General features: G+C 48.4%; 6 protein-coding genes across 7 annotated transcripts; 3 read left to right on the plus strand and 3 right to left on the minus strand.

The window, feature by feature from the left end:
* Window positions 1-128: 128 nt before the first annotated feature.
* LOC6536431 (flavin reductase (NADPH)) lies at window positions 129-1,177 on the minus strand. Its single transcript, XM_002096977.2, has 2 exons — window positions 897-1,177; window positions 129-840 (listed from the first exon to the last, which is right to left on the minus strand). Exons 1-2 carry the CDS (start codon window positions 967-969, stop codon window positions 299-301), a joined length of 615 nt encoding a protein of 204 aa, XP_002097013.1. The 5' UTR covers window positions 970-1,177; the 3' UTR covers window positions 129-298.
* Window positions 1,178-1,385: 208 nt separating this feature from the next.
* Window positions 1,386-4,080, minus strand: LOC6536432 (formin-like protein 20). Of its 2 annotated transcripts, XM_002096978.4 has the most exons (5): window positions 3,868-4,080; window positions 3,296-3,536; window positions 2,760-3,194; window positions 1,787-2,707; window positions 1,386-1,728 (listed from the first exon to the last, which is right to left on the minus strand). In XM_002096978.4, the coding sequence occupies exons 2-5, from the start codon at window positions 3,530-3,532 to the stop codon at window positions 1,564-1,566; spliced, it is 1,758 nt and encodes a 585-aa protein (XP_002097014.1). In that variant the 5' UTR covers window positions 3,533-3,536; window positions 3,868-4,080; the 3' UTR covers window positions 1,386-1,563. The 2 variants fall into 2 exon arrangements, with proteins under 2 accessions (XP_002097014.1, XP_015047746.1); XM_015192260.3 differs by lacking the exon at window positions 3,296-3,536 and having other exon boundaries at window positions 3,868-4,073.
* A 413-nt stretch (window positions 4,081-4,493) lies between these two features.
* On the plus strand, window positions 4,494-7,453 carry LOC6536433 (testis-specific zinc finger protein topi). Its single transcript, XM_002096979.4, has 4 exons — window positions 4,494-5,149; window positions 5,209-6,184; window positions 6,240-6,499; window positions 6,552-7,453. The coding sequence occupies exons 1-4, from the start codon at window positions 4,780-4,782 to the stop codon at window positions 7,391-7,393; spliced, it is 2,448 nt and encodes an 815-aa protein (XP_002097015.1). The 5' UTR covers window positions 4,494-4,779; the 3' UTR covers window positions 7,394-7,453.
* A 75-nt stretch (window positions 7,454-7,528) lies between these two features.
* Window positions 7,529-8,601, plus strand: LOC6536434 (40S ribosomal protein S29). The gene is made up of 3 exons (XM_002096980.3): window positions 7,529-7,682; window positions 8,101-8,200; window positions 8,260-8,601. The coding sequence occupies exons 1-3, from the start codon at window positions 7,621-7,623 to the stop codon at window positions 8,266-8,268; spliced, it is 171 nt and encodes a 56-aa protein (XP_002097016.1). The 5' UTR covers window positions 7,529-7,620; the 3' UTR covers window positions 8,269-8,601.
* A 150-nt stretch (window positions 8,602-8,751) lies between these two features.
* On the plus strand, window positions 8,752-12,711 carry LOC6536436. Its single transcript, XM_002096981.4, has 4 exons — window positions 8,752-10,176; window positions 11,353-11,886; window positions 11,945-12,139; window positions 12,199-12,711. Exons 1-4 carry the CDS (start codon window positions 9,849-9,851, stop codon window positions 12,414-12,416), a joined length of 1,275 nt encoding a protein of 424 aa, XP_002097017.2. The 5' UTR covers window positions 8,752-9,848; the 3' UTR covers window positions 12,417-12,711.
* A 713-nt stretch (window positions 12,712-13,424) lies between these two features.
* On the minus strand, window positions 13,425-14,078 carry LOC6536437 (metallothionein-1). The gene is made up of 2 exons (XM_002096982.3): window positions 13,919-14,078; window positions 13,425-13,658 (listed from the first exon to the last, which is right to left on the minus strand). The coding sequence occupies exons 1-2, from the start codon at window positions 13,938-13,940 to the stop codon at window positions 13,558-13,560; spliced, it is 123 nt and encodes a 40-aa protein (XP_002097018.1). The 5' UTR covers window positions 13,941-14,078; the 3' UTR covers window positions 13,425-13,557.
* Between the last annotated feature and the right edge of the window lie 21 nt (window positions 14,079-14,099).

Raw genomic sequence — 14,099 nt, forward strand, 5'->3', positions numbered from 1 at the left:
GGGGTACGGTGATCTCTTATGGTTACACATTTTTTAAATACCTGCCCGGCGTTTGGTGCGACAGGTGCTAATGTGGCGACATTCCGATTGGTCGCGCCAAAGCGATTCCGCACGTAATTGCTATTAAATTCGGATCTTCTAAAATGGAAAGTTTATTGTGCGCTCACAGTACATACGGATGCGGGTATGTACACATTTGGCGAATTATGGAGGACTACGACAGGAATATCAAATTAAATTTGTACGTCTTTAATGATCAGCTGCAATTGGTCACAATCCCATTGGATAATGGATGGTTCTAGGCACTTTTGGGGCTTTTGCCAATGCCGCAAACCTTGCGGTAGTGCTCCGGCTGCTCCAGGCTGTCAATAATAAACTTTCCCAGGTCGTATTTGGAAACCAGACGTCCGGGGGCATCGTCGTGCAGGACGGTATAGGCGGTCGCCGGCTCATCGGCGATGTGCGGCGGCAGAATGGCAATCCAGTCCAGGTCGCTGGCCTTGGTCAGGTCCAGCATGCGTTTGTGCTCCTCGTTCAGGCGATGGAACACAGCGGGTACCTCGTTGAGCGGACGCAGCAGAAACGAGGACATGACAATGGAGAATTTAGTCAGCTTGGCCTCTTTCATGGCCTTGATGAGGTTCTCAGTACCGCGGGATAGCTCCGTGGTGGCCTCCAGCTTGTTGCGGGTGCCCAGAATCACGGCCACCGCCTCAACGCCCTCGATGACGCGCTGCACATCCTCGTAGTTGGTCACATCTCCCTTAACCAGTTCAACTTTCGACTTGAATCGTTCTGGAACTGTCTTTTCGCTGCGATATAGCAGTTTTACCGACAGACCTGCAACGAAAAATACGGTTTAACTGCCGGTTTCCGGGTCTTTTGGTGTCACTTACCCTTCAGCAGGGCGTGATCGACGGCACACTCGCCGGTCATGCCGGTTCCTCCAATAATAGCAATGCGTTGCATAATTCGGCTGATTCTTTAATTCGCGACGATTTAAATGCGTTTAGTCCAGTAGTTGGCAAAGTGCAGTTTCACCTGTGATCCAGGCGCAACTTATCTATCAAAGTTCCAATTCGCAAGTGATTCCAGCGATTGCTCGCATTCTCACCTCACCCGTAACAATAAATATACAGTGCTCTTTCTATATAGTGAACCCTCAATTTTGTGAAGCTTTTGTAGTAGCTAACAAGATATTTAAAATTTGCAGTATTTTTATTAAACTACGCTTTAGAGTTGTAAAAAGTTTATGTTTTTTGTCTTGCTGCAGATAATTTTATTTTGGTTATGGTTCACTGCTTCTAGTTAGCACCGTACTTGCAGAATAAAATACAAAAATTGTATATAGATTACTGTTAGGCATAATGATAAGTACAATCATATTTGGCGATAACAATTTTATTTACAAACGCTAATGGTCATTTGTCATGGTGATTAATAATTAATTATAAATATATTTGCGAAAATTAAAATCAGGGCTGTGTTTCTCAGTCTGGCAGCCCTGCCGCTTGGTCCAGTGTTGTAATGTGCGGCGCAGTTGAAAGTTAAACCGCCAAGTCGTTACGCCTGCGATTCCGATTCCTCGGAATACGGATTATCTGCTGGATTCTTGACCCGTCTTAGTGTTATTCCCAGCTTCAGTTCACTGAGGAAGTCGGTGGTCACCGGCTTACGTTCCGGACGCGGCTTGATGCCACTTATGGTGGCCGCCTTCTGATCCACTTTCTGCAAGAATCGGACTAGGATTAGATTTCCAATTTGAATGGTGGGCTATTTATAATACCTTCAGTGTAACTCCCTGTCGAATGCTTTCCAAGAACGCATCCCTCGGGTCTCCGCCGGAAGAGGCGACAGGAACAGCCTTGGGCTGTGACTTCTGCATTGGAGGAGGTGGTGGAACGCCGGCCATTCCACTTGGTGGAGGCGGCGGTGGAGGAGGAGCACCTCCCGCTCCTGAAACTGGCATTGGAGGCGGTGGTGGTGGAACACCTGCGGATGCCGCTTGTGGCGGCGGAGGTGGAACTGGTACCGGAGCACTATTAATCTTTGTTTTCTGCGCTGGCAGTGGTGTCATGTAGGCAGCCGAAGATCTAGAAGTCGGCTTGGCTGGAGGAGCTGGCGGAGTCGGCTTGGCCACAAAAGCATACTGCACCGGAGACACAGCATACGGCGATCCGTTGGAAATCGTCGAGTTAGTATTGGGCAATATAGTTGGCTTTGGAGGCGCTGGTGGTGCGACGCGCATTGAGCCCACTTTCCGTTGCGGTGATATGGTGGCGTACGTTTCATTGGCAACCTTTGGCGCTGCAGAGGGTCTCACCTGACGAATGTCAATGGCCGCTGGATATCCATGTGTGTTCTTCGCCATTACCGCCGACGGAGGTGGCGGAACCATAGGTTTGATACTCTGCTGGGGCTGCACTTGGACGGGTATCACAGTTCCGACCTCTGTCGGTCTAACATGAGTTGGTGCAGCCGGTGTGGGAGCAGGTAAGTCCATATCAGAGATATCCACAAACCGCGATGTCAGCGAGGCGTAGTTGGAGTAGATTGGTGCCTCCGTTGGCCGCGAAACATTGGCTATTGGAGGTGGAGGTGGTGACGCCGGAGGAGTAATCTGGTTATTAGTGGAAATAGTGGCATAGAGCAGCGGCCTGCCCTGATCTTCAACCTTTGGCTGGGCCTGATTATCACTTTTTGGTGGCTTTAAAGGCAAAACGATATATTAACAGATTTCACTTTACTTCAAGACCTACCATCCAAGTAAAATTGGAGTGAATGATCTTCTTGATCACTTCTTGGCGTCGAATGTCGCTGATGTCCGCCTCGGTAATGCCACGCTCCATCATGTACTTTCTCAGCACCTTGTCGTTGGAATCGGCATTAAGGTCGAAGGCGTTTCGCGTGCGATCTCGCGTCACATCGCCGGAGACGTGCTGGAAGTTGATTGGTCCGCTGATCTCGTACTTGGAGCCCTTGTTGCTGACCAAGACGCTGGTGGCGAAGCTCGGACCCGCCAAGGCCACCGAGGGCGGAGCGCCCACATACCTGTCCAGGCTGTTCGAGGAGGAGGAGCTCTTCATCCCGTCTAGACTGGCGTTTATGCTCACGTTGTCGGCGTAGTGACGTGGTGGACGAACTGCGGGCGGTGGATGTGCAAAGACGTCGGTGCTCACTTGCATAGAAGGCGGCTGGAATGAAAAGAAATGGCTGCGTTCAGGACAACTGTAGACAACATCAAAGGCTCTTTTGGCTGATAAAGCTGGCAAGAAGGGACGCTGCGGGACATTACCACCCAGTAACCGGGTCCCTTAGCGCTTCTTATTATGTCATAGACATATGCGCGTCGCATAATAGCCGGCAGACGGTCGAGATCATCGGATAAATTGGCCTTGCGCAGGTACAACTGGAGCATTTCGTCGGTACCCTGGCCCCGCAGATCAAATGTCTTGCGGAAGTCAATTGCATTGCCCTCCAGTTGGCGAAACTCCACGGGCTCGGAGATGTAGGCGTATGAGTAATCCTCCATCGAACTGGAAAAACGGATACGTAGTTGGTAGCTGCGTTAGTACGGCTGCAAAGGAGGTGCCGCCCACTGGCTTTGTCTTGGATCTCTCCCCGTAGCCGACGTGCGTCCACTGTGCCCTGCGGCATTATCTAGTAGCCAATTTGCCGATAAGAACTGTTAGCGCAACTTGGGCTTTTATCAATTTCGGATTCGGATCGCGGTTGGGCCTTCACGGAGGTGACTCATCGACGGTCCCAGTCACCAATCTAACAGGGTAATAATAATCGAAAGCCCGTCGAAATGAGATGGTGGTCTAGAACGGCAGCAGGCAGCGGCGATAAGCAAGGATCAATTACCGTGTACACCTGGGAGAGCTGTGTGCAGGGATTCTGCAAATGCTGAACCGGATCGGCTCGGGTGTGTCGGGATCGGTTGGGATCGGCAGGTGTTCGAACGGCACGGAGAACCTGGTGGGACTGATTAACGGTGGCGGTATGCCCTGTTAGGCACTGCGTTTACTCATTTACTCATTTCGCGAAGCGTCTTATCTGAAACCGAAGCACCGAATGCAGATAACTGGCGGCCAGTAATCACCTGGGCCAACTACGCCGACTCCGACTCCGACAGCCTGAGCCAAAGGAAAACATAAACAAATGGCGTTAACTACATTTCGTTCGTTTCGAAGGTGGTCTACTATATGCGCCTTGGCTGTCAGAAGTCTGCATGTTGGGTAAGTCCAAAACCAGAGAATTTGCTAATGAGTAATGTGGGCTGAAAGCGGAAACGTCTTCATAAATCGTTTTTATCGCAATCTACTAGACAAAAAGAACCTAGCAGATAAATAATAAATCATTCCATTTCATAAAGTTTATGTTATAAAATGTAACTCAATTTATTTATAACATTCAGCTTTTAAGTTTGGTCTTAGGTTGCTTGGATTATAAGAAGTTATAAGAACTGAATAGGATTTGTGGCCTTATAGAACATTTAAATAGTTCCAGTTTTGTTAGGAACCCTACAGAGTTGTCCGTTGGCATGGACTTTACTGTCAGTTAAGCCAACTTTCTTTCCACCGACGGAGAAAGCAAATCCCATTTCCCTACTCATCAGCAGTCCAAACGTTTCGTAAAATTTTCCGAAAAATTATTCCTGCGATAGGAACATTTCAATTTTGTAATCGTTTCGAATTTGGCCAACTGCCGTTTGCAACCTGAGTTTTGAAAACTTTGAAAAGCTTTTAGGATTTTAAACGGACTAACCAACCAGCCATGAAGGTTAATGTTTCGGGTGAGTATACGCTGGCTGAGATCGAAGTCGAGCTGGACTCGCAGTTGACGCCGGACGACCTGCAACCCGGAGCCACAGTGCTGGCCACCAACGAGAGTACTGGCGGCTTGGAGCGGATTGTCAGCCATGAGGAGCTGTCCAGATTCTTTGCCGTGGCGCCATCGAGCGCCATCCCAATGCCCACGGATGTGGTAGTGGAGCGGACACTGGCGGATCCCGCATTCAAGCAAATCTTGCAGGAGGCCGATGGCAAGAAAGATTTTGATCCCCAGGCGGAGCAAATGAAGATACGCGACTTTTTGGCCGGGGTCACCAGCAGCAAGATGACCACTGAGCAATCGGTCTTCCATGGTATCCGAATAGATTCACTTTAACGGATAAGATTTGTAGTAATACTCAACATTATTTAGGATCTCGTTTCAATTCTTCTGCGGCCACTGGCAGCCGTATGAAGTGTCCGCAATGTTTGGTCCATTTCGATGCTGCGGTCTTTCAAAATCATTCCTGTGAAGGCAAGCCGGTTGAGGTGGCGGCGCCACAGCAGGAGAAGCCCCCTCTTGTCCCGACTGTTGTTGCCCCTCCGGCTCCGCCAAGCAAACCGGGTAGCGAGCGAGTGATCCTCGAAAACCAAGTGCGTCTGCGCCGTTACATCAAAGATGAGATGAAGTACGATCTGGCCACAGGCATCGATAGCTCGCGCAGCAAGAATACAGCCAAGGGTCCCAACGAGTGCACCATGTGCGACCGCAAGTTTGTCCACGCCTCTGGGTTGGTGCGACACATGGAGAAGCATGCCCTGGACTTGATCCCTTCTCAGACCAACGAGCAACCCCATACTATACCGGCTGCCGGACTTTATGTGGTGGTGAAGTGCAATGCCTGTGGCCGCATCTTTTATGATCCGCAAGTGGCCTTTAAGCACGGCTTTATTCACGATTCGGAAGATCCAACGTTGAGCAAAACTCCAAAGAGCCAAATACCCTCCGATAAGGCAGATTTCAATGATCTGCTGCTGGAAGGCGAGATGCTGATAGGCAGCGAAGCCCCTTTTGCCGCGAACCAGCTAAACACCAACCGTCCGGAGAAGGAAATGTTCACCAGCCTGATCTTGGGTAGCGTTTTGCAGTGCGAGTTCTGCGAGTACATTTTCGCTGACATAGCCGAGCTGCTTGTCCATTCGGCCTCCCATGTGGCGGAGCGGCGCTTTGAGTGCACCGCCTGCGACATTCAGATGAGCACGGCCAAGGAAGCCAGCATCCACTTCCAGACGGACTGTGTATTCATGCGCGAGGCAATCAGATCGCTAAATGTCACGCTTAGCCGCTACTTTGTGTGCAATGTGTGCGAGCTCAAGTTTGCCAACACGGACCTGCTCCAGGAGCATCGGTAAGCTGATAGTTAGCTAGTGAAGTATGAAGGATCCGATTACTCTCTGTACTAGGTATACCTCGTATCACTACTTCCCTCGCCTCTGCGAGAATGGCAAGAAGCTGCTGCTGCCCTGTGAGTTCTGCGACGTCAACTTTGAGTTCGCCCACGAGATTCTGGCGCACAACGAGGAGAAGCACCTCAATAAAAAGAAGCGCGAGAAGGAGACGCGCAACACGGGCGGCGGCCGAATGCGTCAGTATCTGTGCGACATCTGTGGCAAGTCGTACACCCAGTCGAGCCATCTGTGGCAGCATCTACGCTTTCACCAGGGTAAGTTATACAGTATTACATATAGGATCTGATTGTAATTGCTCCTTATCAGGTGTGAAGCCCTTCGTTTGCCAGGAGGAGAACTGCGATCGAAAGTTCACCATTCGCCCAGACCTAAACGACCACATTCGCAAATGCCATACAGGCGAACGTCCATATCTGTGCCTAGTGTGTGGAAAGCGCTTTCTCACCGGATCCGTCTTCTATCAGCACCGGCTTATCCATCGAGGCGAGCGGCGATATGAGTGCGAGGAGTGCGGTAAGCGTTTCTACCGCGCGGATGCACTCAAGAACCACCAACGCATTCATACCGGAGAGAAGCCGTACAGCTGCCTCTTCTGCACCAAGACCTTCCGTCAGCGCGGCGACCGCGACAAGCACATCCGAGCGCGACACTCCCACTTGGATGCAAACTCGCGTCTTATGATGCAGATGCAAAAGTTCCAACTGGAATCGGCCGCTGCTCAGAAGGCACAAAATCATAATCCCGAGCAGCAGGATACTGATGTTGCTGATGGTGCGAACTCCTCGGATGTGCCCACTTGCTCGGGATTCATGCAGACAGAACCTGGCGACACGGAGATGCAGTATAACATTATGCCGGAGCAGCAGGGCGAAATGATGTGTGTGCCAATCGACGAGGTAAACAACAGTTTCTTTATGTCGCACTACATGCAAGCTGTTCCCATGGAGGAGGATGGTTCGGGACAGCATATTATCGTCTTCGAGGAGCCAGTCCAGGATATGGAAATGATGACTATTTTCGATCCACAGCAGGTGGGCGAGCCAATACAGGAGCGCGGGGCGCCCATGTTGCAGGCTGATGAAAATGCTAGGGTGGTGGTTGTCAAGAACAATCCAACTCAGCCGATCTTTTCGGATACCTATATGTAAAAATCAAATCCGAATTTAAATAAACCGGCAAAAGAGCAAAGTTGCCAGAATGACAACTTATCGAGTGGGCCTTTAAAACGGCGTTGCCATGTAGTCTCTCAACCAGCGGTGCTAGGCACTCGATAATCGCTTCGATCAATAGCCGAAAATATCGATACTGCCACCCCCAGGTCTGTGTGCCATCGCTAGTTCCTTTTCTTTTCGAATTTCTCGTGGAAAACGCCAACATGGGTTTCGCTACTCTCTGGTACTCGCATCCCCGCAAATATGGCCAAGGCTCCCGATGCTGGTAAGAATTGTGTTGCCCGTTGCCTGGCGCACCTTTTGGTGTAAAATTTGTTTAAATGCTTGCCCCGTATACCCGTATTTTGCACGATTTTTGCTTGTTTGTAGAAAGTGAGGTTATTCCCGACCCGCTTTTTTTTAACGCATGGCGTCTTCCAATTTGTATTGCTTGTATTGTCAATTTTAATGTTCCAAATGGCTTTTGCCCCCGGTTGAGTACGGAAATACGTGTTTAAACATCTAGAACAGTTTCCTTAATTAAGGGTGGCCAAAGTAAGAGCTGCGCGAGGCAAACGGAGCCAGTTCCGAATGGATTTGGTTCAGCTGAGTGCAGCGACAGCTTTGCTTTTATGAAAACTGTGCCATGCTCTGGAGATTCTCTGATGGAACCGATGTAATCATAATATACCATCTCATTTTAGCCGTGCCTGCTCTAACCGCCACGGTCTGATCCGCAAGTACGGCCTGAACATTTGCCGTCAGTGCTTCAGGGAGTACGCCAACGACATTGGCTTCAAGAAGGTGAGTCTTCCATCAGCAGTCCGCCATTAACTGATTTACTAATAACCTTCGTATTTCAGCTGGACTAAATGTCCTCTTCGCCTTTTGGCACGCGTTAATCGCGTCTCAAAGCAACACCATTCGGCATATTAATGTAATGAGTCGCCGGTTCTTGGGGACTCAGTATATTAGTATGCCAGCAGCAACAAGCAGCAGCAGCAACAACAATAATCATTTGGGGATTTAAGCAAGGACAAAGCAAGCACATTGAAGCATGGATTCCAAAGTAATCTCTAAGCAAGTAACCAGAATGGCCAACAACACCACAGAATTCCAACAGTTACCACCTTCCGCGAAGGATCTTTGTTACAACACTAGTTTGTTTAAATCTCCGTCTGATTAAACCCATAACAAGAAACGTATTTAATTGTGTCATAATTTGAGCCCGTATCTAGCGGGCATATGTTTGTGTCGTAATTCGAGCATTCATCTTAGTGGGCATCCTCGCATTTGTGTAGATGGATGCCGGAAAAGTGTGCATTTCCTTGTTTTTGAACTGCAGTGCGATCAGTCAGCCAGTCTGTGTCACCTAATAACACATTAGGCCGCTACCAAAACAATAGCAACCGGTTTGCAACGATGGAGACCGGGTCATCTCATCCCCGAACTTCGTCGCTCTTAGCATTCAAAACTTCATTGTTGTGTTTCACCAGTTGCATAAAGGCTTTTGATGCCAAGCGGTCTTTAATGTTATATGCAAAACTGGAGGGCCAATGACCGCATTTTATATGCAATTTGTAGAAAATGTTTGCCCCTATCGCCAGTTCTTGAAGTCATAAATAGCAAACGGTTACCGCTCATACTCGAATTCAAAAGAGGGTTTTACGCACATGTGCAAAATACAGAATTAGATTATAAATTATTACTCATGCATAGCAAAACAGTATATCTTAGAAAATGACTACAGCTTGGTTTTTCTTATTTTTAATAAACTAAAATGATTCAAAATAAGTAATTTTATATATTACATATATTCAAGTGGAAAAGTATTTGATAAATATTTTCTTCGAGTGAGTAAAGCTCTATCAAACTTGCAATCTGCTTGTCGACAACGCAACGATGGTGCACAATAAACCAAAGTGCATGATCTGTGTATAAGCCAGCATGATTCCCACGCAAATGTGTCAGTCATGAACGTTTATTCGCCTCCTTAATTGATGGTGTCCTTTTCGAAAGCCGGAAGCAATCTCCTGGCTGTTGGCCTGCATTTCCTCATTTCTACGACAGTGGGTTAGTGGTATGGTATCCACACCGCGGCCCAGTGCAATGGTAGCCCATTATTCCGAGAGCCGGGCCAGAGTGAAAACCAGTTTGGGGCGCTAAAGAGCGGGTCAGCCCCCGCTTAAGCTCTCTTAGCTGTTTCTGTTTTGTCTGCTGGCTCCGCTGCCGAAATTCGAGGTAGCAATTTTGCACATTCGCCAATTGGGCTTGGGAGTCTGAAGCGGTCGCTTGGTGTCTAAACAACGTAGTCGCGCTTGCCCAACCCAGTATCACCTGAATTCCATGCAAAGATGAATGATTAAAAGTGAGTGAGTGTGTGCCACAAACTGCAGTGACTCCAACGGAAAGGTCAGTGGCTCAGTGAGCATCTAAGTGATCATCAGTCGCAATGAGATTGATCTGGCTGCAGCTCCTGGCTGCTGGGGGAGCTCTCTACCTGGCAATCGGTTGTGCAACGGCCGCCAAGGCATCCACAAGCCGCGGAGTTGCACAATACAAGCTCCCGCTCCCTGCTCCATTGCCAGACCACGAGTCTGTGGCCACGAATTCAGGCGCGGATCCGACTAGGCGGCAGCCGCAACAGGGAACATCCAGCCAGCGGAGGCGCACTCAGGTCGTCCGGCGGCGCAGGCCCTCCTCTACAACAACCTCAACAACTTCATCCACCTCCACCACAACGACAACCACATCAACAACCACAACGACGACGACAACAAGTGAGTGTCCAGTGAACTATAGTGGTCCAATAATAAACTAGACATGCTATAGTTATATTGACTATATGGCTGCGATCTTAGATCGCTGCAACTTGTTCGAAAAGCCATGCAAACTGGTCGAAGATGCTGGCACTGACCTAGCTTTTTGTTTTCGGCCATAAAGATTGAAAGTGGTAATGCGAACGCAGCCACAAAAGTGACAAAGAAGTTGTCTGGGAAGAGGTCATCTAGAGTCCATCGATAGATGGAATACCCTTTGTATAGCTACGTATGTACAACATAGAGTTAATGTAAGAAATCTAGCAAATCAACGTACATACTCCCACCATTAGAACGAAGCAGTTACAGAGATCTAATATAATAGCCAATCAGCCAGTTGGACAATCAGAAAGAAATCGAAGATTAATTGCAAAAATGCAGATAAATAGTTTTGCCTTGGATTCGCAGTTTCATTATTCTGACCGCAATGGTGTATTCAAATTGTGAATAAAACCAGATATACCCGTTTGGAATTCGTTAACGTAGTTAACCATAGGTGCATGGGTTAGGTGTAGAGCGTTAATAACTGGAGCACCGGAGCTTTCGAATCGGCTTCGGCTGCACCAGGAGACCTTGGCTAAGTTCGAACTGGAGAGACGGACGCAAGGCCACGAGTTATTGGGGCCTAGGCCTTTGGTAATTTGCATGATCATGATCACTCGGCTAAAGAATTCCCCCCTTTTTTGACCTGGCAGGGTCTAATTGAATTAAAGGTGCTTCTCCATTAGCTGCTTTTATGAGCTGGAAATTTAAAGTGCGTACCATCATTTGGCTCTCGAGAAGATCTCGTTAACCCGTGGGTAATGATCTGGTGAGCATGGCAGTTTTAGCGGGTGATTCACTTGCGTCCACTTGCTGTTGCAAGCAGCCAAGTACATAATTGCGTTGGGAATGGGTCTATGCCTATGGAGTGGGTGGGAATCGTTGGCCAACAGGCTGCGCTCCACCGGCAATTGTTGATCCATTGTTGGCCTGGCTGAATAATGAAACAGAAGTACACAAAAAAAGCCAAATCAAAGGCTGTTTATGAGCGGCGGGAACTGCGCTTTACTTGACGTGTAATGTCTGCTATTTGGAGCAGAAACACTAATGGCCATAAAGCACACTGGTAACGCGCTTTCCACATCCAAACCACAGCTCCGCGTCCCAGCCTGGCCAACGGCTTTAACTTCTTTAATCGGAACTTCTGGAGCTTCGGCCAGCAGAGTCTGGTGGCAGTGCGTCCGCCCACCAAGCAGCCCCATCCGCCGAAGAAGTTCAGTCCCAAGGAGGAGAAGTCCGGCCAACGTAAGCTGACCAAGACCACTAGAAAACCGATGGATCAGCGAACCACTGCAGCTAGTCGAGGCACAACCACCACCACCCAGAAACCCACTACGGATGGACCCTTCCGCATTGCTCTGCCCACCCTGAACTTTCCGCACGACAACAAGGATAACAGCAGGGATCCGCAAACGGATAAGGAGAAGGGCAAGAGATCGGCTGCCGAGCTTCGTTTGCGGTTTGATTGTCCGCGAGAGAACGAGGTAAGGTTCCAGCTGTTCCCCAAGATCTGCAAGACGGATCGGGATTGTGCCGTGTGGCAGAGGGATGAGCTGTGCTGTGATATCTTTGGAGCAAGCAGCTGTGTCTCTGGGGTTCCAAAGCCTCTGGAGGAGGCTCCACATGCTCGTAAGTAGATTTTAATTATCAGCCACTATATCGTTATTCAATATATATCTTTCGCTAGCCATTCTGGGTTTGATTCCTCGCAAGTGTCCCAGCAGACCGCTGGCCGAGCTCTGGTGGGATGTGCAGGAGTGCTCCACGGACATGGACTGCTGGCCACGGGTCTGTTGTCCGGATGGGCGTAGGAGGTACTGCCGCACCTCGCAGCCGGAGTTGGAAACAGCTCCTGTGCCGGTAAAGCGATCCTTCGACTACCGTAAGTTACCACTTTTCCGTATAGTAACAGAAACAAATCTGAGCCTGCCACTTTTCCAGTTACGGAGTACCTGGAGTGCACGGCACCGCCGCCGCCCATCTTCGACCTCCATCCCAAGGCGTGCACCTCCACCTTGGACTGCTTTCCGAACGTGTGCTGCCAGGAGGCGGGACTGCGGCACTGCCGGCCGCCCAAGAAGTCCGTGCTCACACTGATGGCCAACTTCCTCAACGTGGACTTTGTGAAGCGACTGGCCCAGAACATCGTTATCAAGTAGGGCGCCCCGTGAATTTCCCACTATTTTCAACGTGCGTCGAGCACCTTCGACAGAACCATTTGGAAACCGCCGTGATATCTCGCCCGTGTTTGTTTGGCCACGCTGATAACCAAAAAGAAGACATGCCCAACCCCATACCTTTCATATGTATACATACACATATATATGTACCCATACTGCGCACCCCATTCGATACCCCGCAATCCCACATTAATTAATGTCCACCTAGCCTAGTATTAGACATAAGCTGCATTCGTAGGCTAACAGAGTAAATACAATTTATACGAACCATTAACTCGAATTTGGGGGCATTTCCTCTGAAGGTCCGAGGTGGAGGTCTAACGTAACCCTACGCCTAGGTCACCTCCACCGACTGCCGTGGGGTTCTGGTTCTTGACTTATTTCGGTGGCATTATGTTTATATGTCGGGTTTTTGCACTTCTGAGTTAATTACGCTCTCACATTACATCTGAAACTATACGTACGTTCACTTGGGCACTTTTGCGCTATAAACGAGGCATTTCTCAAAACAGTAATAGTAATATATGAGCAGTAATAAGTCATATATTTATATGAATCACGTATGCCCCAGCAAATAATGGAATGACATACATGGATTACCAGCATATGCCCAACATCGTTTTCAATTTGATAGGGAGAGATGGTTGTATTTTTGCTAGAGCTAACTTACTTTAATATACATAGTTAATCCGATAGTGGCTATACTCTCACGCCCGCGACTGTATTCGTATCTACGAGTCATAAGTTCAAACCGCTGTGCTTTGAAACTCAATCCCCAGTCGCTTCAGAAGTGAGGCATCTCAGATTACCATATTGCTCAACTGAATTTAATGATATGTACATACATACATATATGCACATTGTGGAAAGCACTTGACCATCCGATTTCCACGACGCATATTACCCACCACGTAGCTACCGCCAATAAAAGAGAATCTAACCTAGAAAGCCCCAGACAAACCGATTATGCAACCCGAAAAGACGCAGTTAGGCTTCAATTACTTTAATTGAACATAGGTTGGAGGGTATGTAAATGAGAAAACATTGTGTTTTTGCTTTGGGAATTATACAGAAATCAGTTCGAAGACAATAGGCTCCAGATTTTCCTTAAGGGGAAAGCTCACTTGGAGCAGCCGCAGGCGGATTTCTTGTCGCCGCCGCACTTGCAGTCAGATCCGCAGTTGCAGGATCCCTTGGTGGTCTGGGTGGCGCATTTGCATCCTGGAAAGGAAGAGGGTTTAATGATTAGTATATGCAGGATGTGCCAATAAGCCAAATAAGACTAGAATTTCATTTGAAGAATTTAAACTGACAACTTCTTTCTTATAGCAACAAACTCAAAGATTTTACTTTACAGAAAGTTTGAGAATAATAGCTCAGTATGACCATTGAATTTGTGTAAATTTGTTGCTCCAAGTATATCAACATTTCTTTAAAAGATCAGTAACGTCCTAAAGGATCACACTGGACTCAGAACTTACCGCTTCCGCATGGGCAAGGCATCTTGATTAAGTTGGATTTCCGGGAACTTGTTCACTTCACAAAAGATAGAGATGGGCTATTTAGGCCTTTAAGTGCACTGAGATGATTCACTTGATTTTGCTGCTGACCACAACTGATGCACATTGGCCAGATGCTCTCGGTTTTATACACTTTGGAAAC

The sequence above is a fragment of the Drosophila yakuba genome, chromosome 3R, assembly GCF_016746365.2.
Source record: "Drosophila yakuba strain Tai18E2 chromosome 3R, Prin_Dyak_Tai18E2_2.1, whole genome shotgun sequence".
In the NCBI taxonomy this organism is placed as follows: domain Eukaryota; kingdom Metazoa; phylum Arthropoda; class Insecta; order Diptera; family Drosophilidae; genus Drosophila; species Drosophila yakuba.